The 16,161-nt window shown below is 40.1% G+C and overlaps 1 protein-coding gene across 5 annotated transcripts in view; it reads right to left on the reverse strand.

Annotated features, from left to right (window-relative positions):
• The window catches only part of LOC107391321 (vitamin D3 receptor A), an 88,482-nt gene extending 82,298 nt beyond the window's left edge, over positions 1 to 6,184 (reverse strand). For 2 of the 5 annotated variants that reach the window (XM_015968581.3, XM_070544981.1), the window contains exons 1-2: positions 6,054 to 6,184; positions 4,948 to 5,116 (exon numbers count right to left, since the gene is read on the reverse strand). Coding sequence is in view for 3 of the 5 variants with exons in the window: in XM_070544981.1 (XP_070401082.1) it covers positions 4,948 to 4,959 (12 nt within the window). In the remaining 2 variants the exon portion in view is untranslated. The other 3 variants (XM_070544983.1, XM_070544984.1, XM_070544982.1) reach the window with 3 other exon arrangements.
• Between the last annotated feature and the right edge of the window lie 9,977 nt (positions 6,185 to 16,161).

A 16,161-nucleotide genomic window follows, 5' to 3' on the forward strand; every position in this document is an offset into this window, starting at 1 on the left:
AATTTACTTAATCTTATGAATCCTCAAAGCCCCAAACCAGAAACATCACGGCTAAAAATAAATAAATAAATAAATCTGCGTAACAACTAATAAATCATCCTCTGACATAAATGTATCTTTCAACGGTAGCAAACATACCAGAAACCGGCTGCTGCTTTTTACTATTTATTGTACAACGTTACTCAGACTTCTTCCCCAGACTAAAAGAGCGTTTTGAATGAGAAGTCTGTCTCTCAAGTCTCAAGAGGAACCATCAGTCCTCTTCAGTCAGCAGACTCCACCAGGGGGAGGCTCGGACGGCAGCAACACGAGGCCTAGGTGACGGTGGACTTGGCTCAAGCTTGGCTCAGCATGCCAGGGCCTGGCGGGAAGCAAGTATTCAAGGAGGGGGACAAAGTACACCGCTGTGCAGAAAAGAGGCGTAATGGCTTCAAAACACAAGAAATTTCTAAGTCATTTTGATCCTGCAAATTAAATCCTCATTATTTATTAACCCTTTAAGACCTGCCATAGAGCAAGTTCGCCAGACCTTCTATTTACATATTTACATGCTGTGGTGCCATTTTTTGGAGTATTTCAACTTTCTATACATCAATACAACCCTTACATTCTGAATTTTAATTATATAAATGTAAAAAGTACATAGCAACAAAATATTTTACTAAAAAATGCAATTATCTATACAGAAATTGAAAATCGTTTGTTTTTACACATATTTTTCATTATACAGAAATGCCACAGCTTTATCCGTCAAAATTGTCAATGGAAAAAAGTTTCACACAATCCTTTCAAACAACCACAAATTTATTAGAAGTGTTTCCATAAAATTGTTTCTGAGATACACTCACTTATATAAACTGTAACAAAAACGAAAACATAAATAATAATAATCTACAGGAGTCTAATAATGTTGAATATTTGCAGCTAATTTTTATGTAGTATATAGTTTTCCTTTTCTCTCACTAATAATAATAACAATAATAAAGAATATTGCATGAATATATACGTGAGGAAACTGAAAGTAAAACTTAAACATCCTCCGGCGCTGTAATGGTGTCATCTGCTTCGAGGAGGGAAGATGTACCGTTTGGCGGGTCCGTGAGTCATCAAAACGTTCGTAGTGGTGTGTGTGTGTGTGTCAGGAGTGTGTAGTGAGTGTGTGATGTGCGTAGGATGTGTTTGTCTAAACGTATTATTGCGAAAAAGCACAAGAAAAAGCCAAAAGACTGGGACTACAAAGAACTACAATTTGCGGGAAAATGACATCAAAGCAGGTGATTGGGTGAGTGCTAATCATGTGACAGTTCACGTTGACAACGTGATGATGTTTATTCTAGCGTGTGAAGCCATGTGAGCTGCAGACCAGAACGACACAGCGTCTGTGTCTGAATGAAAACGCTTTTCTTATTTGCGCATTTTGATTGTTTTTTGCAAACTCATTAGCGTAAATACGCAGCGCTCCGGGACGCGTTCAGTGTGTGAGATTTAAGAGTAACTCCGGTTTAATATGCAAAACAAAATTTGTTCTATCTTATATAGTTTCAGTTCTACAAGCTTTTGAACACAGATATGCAAATGGAAGCGCCAGCACGCCCGCCGGGTCTTAAAGGGTTAATATTCCTTTAGTAACAGGAACCTACCATAATAAAAATTATTCCTCAACTGCAATTTCCTCGTTAAAAACCGGTTTCTACCAATGTCAGGATGCAATCTCCTCTGGCACAATAAAGGTTTTGGATTCAATTACGTTCACCTCATGAGACCTTGACAGAATTGTAATGATACATGACAGCAGAAAAAAACATTTCTACTTCCTCTGAACAACAAAACGCCGATGGGAAAACAACGTCACAAAGAGGTGTGTAGTACCCCGAAGGTATTCACACACGTGTGTGTGCGTGCGTTCATGCACACATGCTTTTGATGCCACCTAGGTTTTATAAAAAAAAAAAAGCTTACGCTACACCTTGAAGACCCTCTACATCTGTTATCATTTATTACGTGCCTATAAATGAAGAGAGTGAAAACTTCTGAAGCACAATGTGTTCTACTAAGCACCTCATTATGGAAAACACCCCTCCATATCCCACTGGGGTCCTAGGAAGAAAACTTGAACCTGTAAATGATGGAATAACAAAAAAGAACAACAACTTTCTAATTTGTCAATAGCTCTCAGCTTCTACCTTCTCCAGGAAAGTGATAAACTCAACATTTACTCAGTGCGCTGCAAAGATTTATACAGCAGGCGATTTTCAGTGGGTATACCAAAAACACTTTGGCGTGCAAGGCTTTCATCGAAAACAGTGGGAGGTACGTGGTCAGTGGGTTATGCTGTTGATAGTGTGGTGTGTTTACTCAAAACAAACTGCTGCAGCAACCTGGTATGATTACAAAGTGCAAGAAGATGGTGTAATCAAGCAAAAAAAGCAAATTGTTCTACAAACCCATAATCTGGACAAGTAACACTGAATGGTCTTTAGTTTATGATGTTTTCCCTTCATAACGTTATGGTTACTTAAGGGTTGCACCTTTAAAGAGGTTGATAGGCACCACTGAAGTCAAGTTAACCTTAATGTTATTTAACAGAGGGTAAAGGGGGTTTGCGTACAATAATAAAACAATCCAGCTTAAACTTAAAGGTCTAGAAGAACTTTCTCTCTACAATTGGAAACGGTTCTTTGAGCCTCTTTAGAGTATGCAAAACTTTGTTGGGGCTCACAATGGCTCCATAAAAACCCCGTAATAAATCGTTATAATAGGAAGGCTGAACATTAAACGGGCTGCGTGCTGATTGGTCGGTTTACCCTGATGGCTCTATGATCCAGCCTGAAGCCATAAACTCAGTCACGTATAATATCCAGAAAGTCCGGATCTATCCAGTACATCCTGGAACGTTATGTGCGTACGCCAATGTTCTTCTTTGTAGTTTTCCCCTCACTCAACAAGTGGTTAGCAGTAGCTTGGGCTAACGTTGTTCTGTGGCTGGCAGACCCAACCTGCACCAACATTCATGCATTCCCAATTGTGAAGTAGGTTGGGACATGCAAACTTAAGGGCGTGTGACTCAGACTTCACCATTTCCTCACGGCCATTAAAATAACAGATGGTACATTTGAAACCTAAGTTGCCAACCTTCAACAACAACAAGGTAAATGTGGTTTTAAATTCTAGAACCACTTTAAAAAGTGTGAATGAAAGTAGCATCATTAGTAAAATACTAATAGTTTATATACATCCTGCTGAATTTTAGTTCAGCCTCTCATACAGATAAGCCAAATATAAATTTAAACGGGGATGTAAAAGTTTTTAATCCTTGTCAGTGCATTTGAGGGGTGCATTACAGTAGTGGCCCATTTCAATGAGAGAATTTGCTGTTGCATGTAAGTGATGTTGTTTTTTTAACATTTAAACTTATTTTCCGATATTTTTATTTATTCAAAATCCTGGTAAGGGATGTTTTTCTGTATTTGGAGCATCAGAAAAAGTTTTATGGTGGTGGTGATGTTTTAAAGTCACTGAGAAACTGCATGCATGCAGTTTGTTGTTTTGCTGCTAATACAGTAGCAGGTGCAGCTGCATATGTTTGCAACAAAAATGTTATGTTGTAATGGAATTCATGCATTAGTCTTTGTTTGCTTTGAACCCAGAGCAGACATCACACAACAGACGACATCAACACTGCATACTTAAGCATTTGTTCATTTATCGTGAGTAATATCGATATCGCAATATTAAGCACTGTTATCGAATATCGCAGGTTTTCCTAATATCGTGCAGCCCTAGTGTCTAAAATATAATTTGCAGTTATGAACAACATTTGATTTGAACACATTAATTTGAAATAATCACTCAATGATGAGTTATCTTAGCCAATAATTGGTACCAAATCTCTAAACGTCCTATAGATTCTATTTTGTAAACACACACACACACACACACACACACAAAGAAAAACAGACAATCTCCAATGGTTATAACTATGAAAAGGTTCCCATGTTCCAACAGCACAGATTGCACACAATTCACTAATTGTGCATAAATACCTCATGCAAGCCCCCTTCAAAGAAACCAAATTACCGATTTCAATCAAATTAAAATAATTAGCAATTATCGTTTAAAGCAAAATTTTAGGTTAGTTAAAAAGCATCAAAGTGAAGCATTTAAAATACACAAATACCATTTAATGAGGGTCTATTACAACCGAGGAAATACTCAGTCCACAAAATGCACAACATCTAGAACGCCGGGCCTGCTGAATGAATCAATCTTATCAAAACATGCCTATTTTGTCCCTGGATGTTATACTCTGACTGACTATATTATCTGATAATGCACATAAATTGCAGCAGTACTTATCTGGACAATATAAAACAACTTTCCATTGTACTGTAGCACTGTCAACAGACACAGCATGCCCCTGTAGTAGCTGACTGAACCGTATCTGTGTCCATTCTACTCATCTTCACGCTAGTCTACCCTTTTGTCTTTCCTACAGCATCACACACACATATCACAGATTCACAACCTTCGGTAAGGCAAATACACAACACCTCCTTGCATTTCTAGGACCCTATTACACAATAGAAAGTCGATTTAAGAAAATGCCATCAACCTGCACGCATTTGCATCTTTTTAGCAACTTATTTAAAGGGATTTGCGCTGGATCTGGCTGCAGACACAAAGGTGTGGAATGTGGAGGGATGCATTGGTTTATAACAATACGTGTGCACACAAAACAGCTAGGACAAGGGCGAGTTTAAGGAGGCTGAAATGTGAGATGAAATGTAGAACACCATGAGGTCTCAATGTAAACACTGGGAGGCTGGGAAACAAAACAAAGAGCTGCAAAAACAGATTTCTATGCTCATTTGGAGCAGCTCGTTAAACTCACCTCTAACCCGAGCATTTAAACCATAAAAACACAGGAAATGTGGTTTATGTTCTTACCTGATGTGGCATATCAACCTTCACTTTGTGGAGTTGCAAAGAGAGACCCAAATGCTGAAGCCAGGTCGCCAAATTCCCACAACCAGCTGAGCTGAAGGTGTCTTTCTTATTATTCTTTCCCCACGCTGGAAAAAAAAGAAAACTTTTTCCTCTCTCCAGAAAAGCAGAACTGTCAACAGAAAAAGGAAAGAGGTGCATTAGGAAGGGCTATCTAACGGTCAGCGGAGGGGTGGGGGATGGGGGTGTGGATCCGCGCTGACGTCCCTTCATTTCTTGCACGGACATACCGTTCCGCAAAAAAATAATAAATCTGGAAATTCACAAGAGAAACCAGAGAACGACTCGAGGCCGTTCGCTGATTCGTTTCGGGTCATGTGGGAGACGCCGGACACCCCAAGTGTTACGCTACATACATTTTCAACTTTCAAGCTTTTTATTATTTTGTCCCCTGGTCGCTGGCTCGCTAGCTCACCAAACTGCGCATTTATTTTTGTTTTACAGGAAAATGAAGCATATGGATGTCAAAGTGGACGGGCCGGTGGGAGAAGTTGTTTTAAATGCGCTGCTGGCTAAAAGCTAGGTGGCCGGCTACAACACGAATTAACTAAGTCGGGTTGCAGGGGTTTGTACATGTGCCAACACACACGGCCATATTCTTTGCCACATTTAAAAAGAAAAAAGGGGGACTCTACGCCCACCCGTTTCTCCACACGTTTTAGGAAAACAAGCTAGCAAAAACACGAGCTAGCACGAGTTAGTAAGGGAAAAAAGAAAACGTGCGGAAAATGTCCACCATCTGTGCGAATAATAAATAATACTGTTATGTTATAGACGGGTAGCGGCAGCGAATAACCCATTCACAGTGACACAACGCCCTGGCTGACTGGGTATATCCCTTGTGTTATCGGTTTGTGACAATTGCACCTCGCTATAGAGCAATAACAACAGCTAGCGCTACCTTACCAGCTGCACACTTTACTGGCCTCAAAGCGTGCGGGCTTCCAGGCACTTCTCGGCACCGCGAAACAACTAGTAACAGCAGCGCTACCTTTAAAAACATAAACGAGGCAGACTCCCGGTAAAACGACAATGCAAAAACAACTTACACTACTTCACGCGAAGAGCAACGTAAGCGGACACTCCGTTAGTCCAGTTTTTTTATTTTTTGGGGGGGTCGGTATCGCCACAGATGGACAGTACTTCTACATAGTCCCGCCCACACGGTTTCCCACTCAGGCATATCTATACATACATATTATCCACCCGCCATCCAATCACAGCTCTCCACTCTGGAATGCTTAGCTCTCCTATTGGCGGAGCTGCTTGTCAATCAAATGTTGCCTTTTTTTCAGCAGTACTCACCATATAGGGGCGTGTCGTGACGTAGGCGATAGCCTGATAGTAAGTGTTTAAAATTGATTAAATTCAAGCATTTTTACACATAAAAAAACATATTGGGGTTAAACCATTATTAATGAACGTTCTTAAAATATTGTCGATCATTTTAAGTATTCAGAACTTAATTTAAAAAACAAACAAAATTGAAAATTCTTGAAAAAGAGTTCTCTCGTTTTAAAAGTAAAATAAATATATTTGCCCAATTCTACGTTCCAGAATAATGTGAAAATATTTTAGCGCTCATAGTTTTTTATATATATATAATTTATTTACCATTTAATTACTAATCTAGAACGCAAAGCAACAGTGTAGAAAACAGGAAGGAAGCAAGAATGAAAAATGAAGAATAAAGAGTAAAATATCCACAGTGAAAAAGAAAACAGAAATTCTTTAAAGATTCTGAATATTGAATTTATACATTTTATAATAAAATAAAAACAAAATACTGTGTGGAAAAAATGGCAGAATATTTACTGAGAGTGGGAACATGAATGGAAAAACTTAAAAATGTGATAATGAATGCTCATATCTATTCACTTTTTGTGTTGTAGAGAAGAAAATAACGTAAAGTTTTACTTGTTTGTTTATTTGTATCCATTTTTGGGTAATTTTTTTACCTTGCATTGTGCATGTTTTCTTATTTTGTCATATTACATTTTACTTGTTAACTTAAATTTCTACAGTTTCAACAACATGAATTGTCTATAATAAAGATAAATAAGGCTTTAATTCAATAATTCATTAATAAAAATCATAAAACATATTTGGATTTCATAAATTTGTTTTTTTCCAAAGCAACGGTTGCTTCAATATGTTATAATACGTATATAGCTATGTATTAGCATTGAAGAGGAAACATATTTCAAATTATAAATATAAATAAGGGAAGCAGTAAAATATGGCTGTTAAAGGTTCATTTGAGTGTAAAAGCACCCATTTCACATTTGTCGAAGGGATGCATCTTTTCTCAATATTAATTATTGATATTTTACCTATACATAATATATGACAGATCCATTGTGCTTATCTCTACCTCTCCAGGCTCTCTGTACTGGAAACTATAGGTAACTGATAGTATGGACCACACAAGCCAAGAGCAGCAGAGGTTAGTGGAAAAAAGTTTTGAATCTGTGCGTGCTATATGGTGAAACAGAAAACCCAGCCAGTACTTGTAGTACAGGAGTTCACGGGACTCTGCTCTGAGTCACTAGGAGGTCATATCAAAGCACATCAGTTGTCCCGGTAATTACAGGCGATTTACATCATTAATCCTTAACGCAGAGTGAGGAGATGGGCCGTGTTCTTTATTAAGGATGTATCATCTGTGCTTTAGGCGTTTGGCCAACTCATGGAGCCAACCTCTGACCTTTCTGTAAGCAGGAGCATCAGACTGCGTGTTAAGGTCCTTCATATCAGGTTAAAGCCAGCACTTTGAAAAAGTCACGCAAAAACAAGATTAAACCTAGACTTAAAGCTGCTTGAATCTACAGAACGGCCGCCCCCTCCTCTCGGGTATCTTTACTGAGACGCGTCTGCCAGAACCGACACCCGCATTTCAAGAGGAAACGAGATAGTGCACGACACTAGTCGCCGGTTTCTAGATCCAAATGTCTTTTGCTGTCTGTGACTCCTAATGGCGTTTTCCTGTTTTAGACTCTAATAGTTTGTCCCAAAGTGGAAGTGGTAGCAGCCGGCTGTTTCTTCTTCTCTGGTGTCACTGAGCGGAGAGCCTCTCACACCGCTGGTGTTCTGCTGCTGAATGCATGAGTGTGTGATGTGTGGAGGACCCAGGGAAGTGCGTGAGTGTTGTGATTTGGCGAGACCAACAACAGGATGGTCCAATCGTTGCTTGAGGTTATTGGCAGAGGTTTTTAGACAAATGCGAGAAAACAAACTTACTTTTTTGTGTGTGTTTTATTTAATCTCCACAATATATTTGTAGCTAAACTATATGAGAACGATGAAAAGAGGCATGAGAAAAATGGTTTAAGCTCAGTTGTTTTTCTAATTTGCCCTTGCAGCTTTAAAGTGACAATGCAGAGTTTTCCCTCACTTTAGATCTTTGGAAAGTGATGCTTCTCATCTTGAGCTGTGATATAATATGCAGAACTTTATTTTGCTGAGCCTGTCCCCTATCCCGTGCATCCTCACGCAATTTCATCAGAACGCCGTCCATGTCAATCACAGAGCGTGCACACGTGTTTGTGGAAGTAACTTGACTTGAGCAGAGTTGGCGACAGTTCTCAACAACAAGTAAGTCTTCATATATCTACCAACAACCAGCACACTGTGAGAATGTTGTAAAACAATGCTCTTTACTTCAGTTAGCTGGGCGGGAGTGCATGTTCACAAAGGAGAGGCGCTGCATCCAGCCGTTCATGATGGACGTAGTGACGGGCTTCAGGTGCAGAACTTTTTTTTCCACCTCTAGATGCCCCCCCCCCCCTCTGAGAAAACCTCTGCTTTAATTATGCAACCTTGTTTTGGAAAGATAGCTGGAAACCTCCAGATTGGAGAAACCGAGATTATTTCTGACTGTACAGATTTGCTCGTCTGATTGGGGACATGAGAGGTGGGCGACACCTTGCACAGGTTGCCAGTCCCTCACAGGGACACACAGAGACAAATAAACATTCACACACACTTAAGGAAAATTAAGAGTCTCCAGTAAACTCGACAAACACGTTTCTGGTCTGTGAGAGGATACCAGATCACCCGGAGAAAACCCATGCATGCACGGGGTGAACATGCTAACTCCACGGCCACAGCCGGGATTGAAAGCTGCAACATTCCCACTGCGAGGTAACAGTTTTGTTTTGCTTAGAGATTCTGATCATCCTGTGCAAATCAATCTAAAAAGACCTGAATAACACCGTTCATCGGGCATGATGATGATTTAATCATCAAACTGAAAACGCATGCATGTAAAACATCCTGTATTCTCAGTCTTCAAAGAAGACATGAATGCATTTGCTATTTTACAAAGAAATTTAAAATAAACAAAGGGAGAATAACTGTGCCTGCATGTGCATGCATCGGCTAGCCCTCGGCACGATTCTGAGCAGAAAGTAGAAAACTAAGCAGCTGATTAATGTAAATGCATTCTGATTGACATTCGTGTGTGTGTGTGTGTGTGTGTGTGTGTGTGTGTGTGTGTGTGTGTGTGTGTGTGTGTGTGTGTGTGTGTGTGTGTGTGTGTGTGTGTGTGTGTGTGGGTGTGTGTGTGTTAGAGCTCACTGCTTTTCCTTGCTGCCTGCCTGTGTGTACATGTGCTGGAATCTAGGCCAAACCTTGTGGGTTTGTGTCTGAGAGGCGGGATCGGTCTATACGAGGGGCAGCGAGGCATTTGGGTGTGTGTCTGTCGGGCAGAGGAGGAAGGGGGGGGGGGGCAGCCTCCATGTTTGTGCTTGCATGAGACAAACAGAAATCATCGATGGTGTGAGATGCCTCCGTTGTCCAGAAGCCGTTTTCACTGTACAAACACACCGATCTGCATTAGTAACGAGAGACACCCTGCCTGAACATGGCACACACACACACACACACACTAATATACACACACTTTCTCTGCAGCCTTCTCTTCTCCCATGCTAGCTTCCTTCCTGGAACTCTGAATCTCTCCATCTTGCTTTTACGCCCCCGACTCCAGACGAACGTGCACATACACACCGCGCTCTCTCCCACTCCTGGGGTGAGTCGAGGAAACAGCTGGAAAAGCAAATATTCACAAGCTAGGCCGAGCCGTGGCCCACTGGCTCTCATACATGACTGCATTGAGCTTGGATGAATGCAGTCCTCACACAGATTTTTTTCAGCTGCACACAAACATCACAAAAAGAAAAGGAATGACACAAACCAAAAGGGGGTTTTGCAACACTCAGCAAACGCATGATTTGTTTCAGTGTCATGTGTGTGTGCCACAGGTTTACTGGGGATATTTAGGCTGCTGTAAATCCACATGGACTGCCAAGGTCCAAAGAAAGAGCAGTTCCTTTTATTTTATTGTCCATGCTCTTCAGTTACACCTCATCTTTCAAATCTCTTCCTGCTACAATTTCCACTCTATGTGCTAACGCTTTTCAGTGGAGGATATCGATGCTGGTGACGTGCCGTGTGATGGGTTGAATGCTCGGGAAGTGGGAGAGTGTGGCATGTGGAACATCGCAACAATAAACCAGACCAGTGTTCAAAAAACTGCTGCATTCCTTCCACTCCGACAGTTTTAGCACCAGAGCAAACTGTTCCTACAAGTCCAGGTTTGGTACTGGTGTCAGATTTAATTAAGATTAACTCCGATCATTGTGTGGGTTATGTTTGCATTAAAAAGCTTCGTGTAAGATTTTTTAAATCATTTAATTCCAGAAGTACCTGGACAGATGCAATGTGGTGACATTTATCAGGGACAAGTAAGTCTTTAATAAATATAAATAAACAGCATAACAGAAGAACAATAATTGTAAAATAATGTGTTTTAGCTCCTGCTCACGAAGGAGAGGCGTTGATTCGGCCAGTAGGGAGAGGGGCTCAAGGTGCAGTACATTTTTCCACCTCTAGATGGCGACCTCTAAGAACAAAACTTATTTCTACTTTGTTGGAAATTGAATTACTTAACTCATAAACTACTGAAAGAACATAAATATTTTAACGTTTATTGGTTTACACCAATTTATTCATCATCTGTTATTATTAGGGATGTAAGAAAATGTCGATTACGGCAATATATCGTGATATTTTCCTCAGCAATATTATATCAATATTCAAAAGCCATGTATCGAAAATATCGATATCGCAATATATTGTGATTTTTTTCTTGCAAAAATGTATCGATATTCAAAAGTCGTGTATCTAATTTTTGGAAGAATTTACATGGAAACATTTGTGTATTTTCTTTTCTTGTGGTGCAATTCAAACACCGACCACTAGTTGGCAGCAGTGTGTAATGGGTTTTGTTTTTACCATTGAAATGTAAATCCCTCTGTTATGGTTAAACATGTTAAGTATCAGTTTGGATTGTTTATTGAATTTTCCTACAATAAATTTAGTCTAAAAAATCGCCAATATGGTCTGACTGAATATATCGCAATATATCGTGATATATTGTATCGTCTCCCCTGTATCGTAATGCGTATTGTATCACCAGAATTTCACCAATACACATCCCTAGTTATTATTATTCATTTGGAGAACCCACTCCCCTCTAGTTCAGTTCAGTACAGAGATTAAAGGGTTAAACTAGCAAATATCTGGGGGAAATACCAATTCAGTCCACCTATAACTAATCTATAATTTAGAATAAATGCTTGTAAGATTACGATTCCATCTTGACAACATTTCAGCATTTATTTAATTTTGCATGGAAAAAACTGAAAAACTACATTTCTGAACATTTACTCATTTACCCAAAGTGGTAGATTGTAGGTTCCTGCCACTAGGGGGCAGTGCATACACTTCAGGTTAGTTTTACACCATGTTGCCATGACTGTCGCTAATTAAATAAATAACATTACAGTAAATGTTGTTACCTGTGGAGTAGAAAGCATGTGACCTCAGAGGGACTCCTCAGACTTTGATGGTCCATAAGTTAATCCCATCTAGAGAAACCAGTGCCGATGCTAGTTTTCTGGCGTTGTAGTTTCTAGATCTGCTTGGGGTTCTGCGCCTGCCAATGACACCAAATTACGGCAACACCACTCAACCAAAATATATTGTTTCTCTTTTTCGATTCTGCTTAGAAAGAGTTCAGCAATTTTGTTATTAAATTTGTTTCTTACTGCCTTAATGGTTTTCAAACGTGGTAACGATGTCCAGCCAATCATCTAGTGTGGTGTCATCGGCAGGCGCAGGACCGAGCCGGCCAGAAGGAAAGATAGTGTCTTATATGTTGTGTCCCAGATACTTAGACCTGCACCCTACTTTAGACACAATTTTTCTGGGTTTATGTTACAAAGCCACCAATATTTACCAACGACTGAACATCACTTTATTCATTTTCAACAACATTTCGATGGATATTTTCAGAGATTAAATGTAAAAACTACACATTGTCTCTTTAATGGTTGGTTCAGCTGGATAATTAATTATTTGTTCAGTCAGTTTAACTTGAGCATTATTTTTTCTCATTGTTTTTTTTTTTTTTTTTTTTGGTCACCAAAAGAACGAGATCACGGATACAAGCGGGCCAAAATGAGTTTTTCCCACAGGGTTGCTGGGCTCTCCCTTAGACATAGGTTGAGAAGCTCGGTCATCCGGGAGGGGCTCGGAGTAGATCCGGTGCTCCTCCATATCGAGAGGAGCCCTTTGAGGTGGCTCGGGCATTTGATTAGGATGCCTCCTGGACACCTCCCTGGTGTGGTTTTCTGGGCACGTCCAACTGGGAGGAGAACCAAATGAAGACCCAGGACACGCTGGAGGGACTGTCTCTCGGCTCACCAGGCAATACCTTGGGCACTGGGACTCTCCGCTCAGGCTGCTACGTGACCTGACTCCGGATACGCGGAAGAGAATGGATGGATGGATCATTATTTTCTATTCTGGTAATATCTTCAAACATAAAGAAGGACTCTTGATAGCAAATACGTGACTGAATATGTAACTATGGGTGAAATAAATAAGTGTTTTACCCTTTTACTTGCACACTTTCCCTCTTATAATTGGAACCACAGATTGAGGACACTAAAGTCTCTCATCGCTCATCTATTCTAAATTTAGTAGAAAGACCCTGAATAGTCAGCATGCCTTCTCGTCCAGTTTGGATCTGCCACGTTTATTACCTAGTCCAATAAAGCAGGGCACTTTAGGTAAAGTTTAAATAACAACGTGATGGTTTGCAAATCGCTCTGCTAAGAAAGCAATCTGTAAAAGGATTTGGAGAACTTGTGTATGCAGAAAGAAACGGATGAAAAGCAAAAACAAATAGATGTGGTTTCCAGTCTTGAGGCTGCATTTCATTACTAAACAGACTTTCTGCAGTGGAAGTCTCTGCAGAGACTGCTCAGAAAATCTTCATTAGCAGACGATTTGTCACATTTACATTTTGGGCCACAAGAACATTCAAACGAGCTTTGGGGGATGAGCTCAGTGCATGTTTGTCTGATTGATCAGCTGATTATCGTGGCAAAAACACAAGTTTGATCAGACTACACTGGATTTATGTTAACAGGTTTCTGTGAAGGACACTTTACAATCGATTGCTGTTCAAAATTTTCAATTGAAAGGTAGACAATAATGTTTTTGCCTGTGTCTGTGCGTTTTTGCCTATTTTATCAAAAATATTTCATGACATTCAAAGAAGCCTACATTAATTGATCACTACACGTAAGTGGGGCTGCATGGTGGTGCAGTGGTTAGCACTGTTGCCTCGCAGCACGAAGGTTGCAGGTTCGAAACTCGGCTGCGGCCTTTCTACGTGGAGTTGCGTGTTGTCCCCATGCATGCGTAGGTTTCCTCCGGGTACTCCGGTTCCCCCCACAGATCACAGCATGCCCTATAGGTTATAAATTGTAAGTTGCTTTGGATAAAAGCGTCTGCTAAATGAATAAACATAAACATATGTCTTGATCTGATTACAGATGAGCAACATTAGCAAACACAAAAATGGCTAAAACTTAGTCGAGCTTGATGGCTAAACCATGCGTGGATCTGACCATAAGTGCATCTGCGTTTTGCTGGTTATGTGAAACTGAAACACAAAGGAAATGTGCAGATTCAGACACTTTGGGTGCTAAATCTGATATCAGAGGGGATCCTGCAGACATATCAGTCCACACTGCTGATGGGTTCTGAGCCCTGGTGTGGTGGGTGGAGTCAGGGTGGTGGTGACTGATGATGGTGCAAAGCAAATGAGACAATAAATTAAGAAGAAGAAAAAAAGAAGTGGAGTGACTGAATGAATAAGAAAGGACAAACACAGGAGAATGAATAAAAGATGGACTGGACCAAAATAGGAGAGCGTGAGAAACCGGGACAGGACTCATTTTCAAACCACAGTCCGCTTTCAGTTCGAAAAAAGCAACTCGCCATTTTACTAAAATAACGGAATTACATCATCATATGAAAAACACCAGGTAGGACACAAATATAGAGACTTCAGTTTTCAGGCAGCTGCTTCACAAATCAGACCCAGAAACAGCTGGATTTTATCACTCAACTTGTTATGAGAATTTCCCAGAAACACGCTGAGCCCAAACGGGCCACGCGGTCGATCAGCGGGTTTGTTTTTCATGTTTAGCTTTTCCTAAATCACGTGTGGTTCCAAAACAACTGGGATAGCTGGAAAAGTCACTGGCTAACCACTTAATTTTAACAATAATAATAATAATAATAATGGTGGTAAAAGTCTTATAGCTTGCTGAGAAGTCATTCAACTGTACATTTGCCACACACACTACTGAATTATTTACAGGTTATGTCAACTGGTTCAGCTAAACCTAGTTGCTTAAATGTAAAGATTAACATACATTTACATTTAACCTAACTAGGAAAAAAAATGTAAATTACTCTTTACATTTAAGCAAATTAGAGGAACCAGTTGCCTTAACTTTTGGTTCGTCCACTGAGAGCCTGCTAACCTTCTGCATCACGTTATGGTACGGCAGCTGCACCAAGGCGGATAGAGTGAGGCTTCAGAGTGCGGTAAAGACAGCACAGAAGATCATCGGCTGCAAACCCCCATCCCCCGATAGACATTTATTCCTCCCGCTGCCTCAGTAGGGCAGCAAACATTATCAAGGACAGCTCCCACCCTGGCTTCTACATGTTCAGACTGCTTCCCTCAGGGAAGCGTTACAGGTGCATTAATACAAAAACCAACAGACTCAAAAACAGTTTCTTCCCCAAAGCAATAACCACCCTGAACTCACACATGCACTGATAACACCGCCCCCCACTTCCCACTTCCTCTGTTGACCACCACTATTTATTTGTACCAATTCTATGTGCAATAACTGTATATACATAACACTATTACTGTCCATATGTATGTAGCACTGCAGAACTGTCCCCCCCAGCATGTTTTTGTTATACTGATTATGAGATGCTCTGTATCTCATTTTACAATTGTATAGTGACAATAAAGGTATTCTATTCTATTCTATTCTATTCTATTCTATTCTATTCTATTCTATTCTAAATGGGACAGCAGTCGCTGAGGAGGTAGAGCGGGTTGTCCTATGATCGAAAGGCTGCGGGTTTGATTCCGGCTCCCACCAGAGAAAGCTGTTGTTGTGCCTTTGGGCAAGTCTGAATTTTTCTCCACAACTTCTACTTACCAGGGACAAAACACGAAAAATGTTTTCATCCCCAACAAAATCTACTTCAGATCTATTTTTTAAATTGAAAACGGTAATTTTTTTGGGCTCAACAGTAAATCCTTCTTTGCTTCAAAACACACAAAACAAAACCGTGGGAACATCAATGCTATAAAAATGAAAAGCCTGAGTAATTTGGATTCCAACAACTCTGCTCTCCTCTTTTCAAAACCAAAGAACCAAAAAAAGAAAAATGAATATTTCTCTTTTATCTTTTCTTTTTGTGTTTGTTGAAACTATTCAGCGCACAAGAGCAGTTTTCCTTTCATATTTCCTCACGTTCCTACTTTGTAAATATCAAAGCAATTACTCTCATGACCTTTGCATTTATTCGTTTTTACCTGCAGGTTTGTTCTCTCCAAAGGCAACGGTGTTCTAAAAATGTGTGAAAACTTCTGAAAGATGCTTTCAGTTCAGCTTTTATTCAGCCGCGGTCCAAGAACGCAGAAGAATCACGTCCTATTTTTCGTTTGATGCAGATCCAAAACAAAACAGGGTATAGAGCTGTTTA

Source organism: Nothobranchius furzeri, chromosome 15, assembly GCF_043380555.1.
Source record: "Nothobranchius furzeri strain GRZ-AD chromosome 15, NfurGRZ-RIMD1, whole genome shotgun sequence".
Lineage (NCBI taxonomy): Eukaryota > Metazoa > Chordata > Actinopteri > Cyprinodontiformes > Nothobranchiidae > Nothobranchius > Nothobranchius furzeri.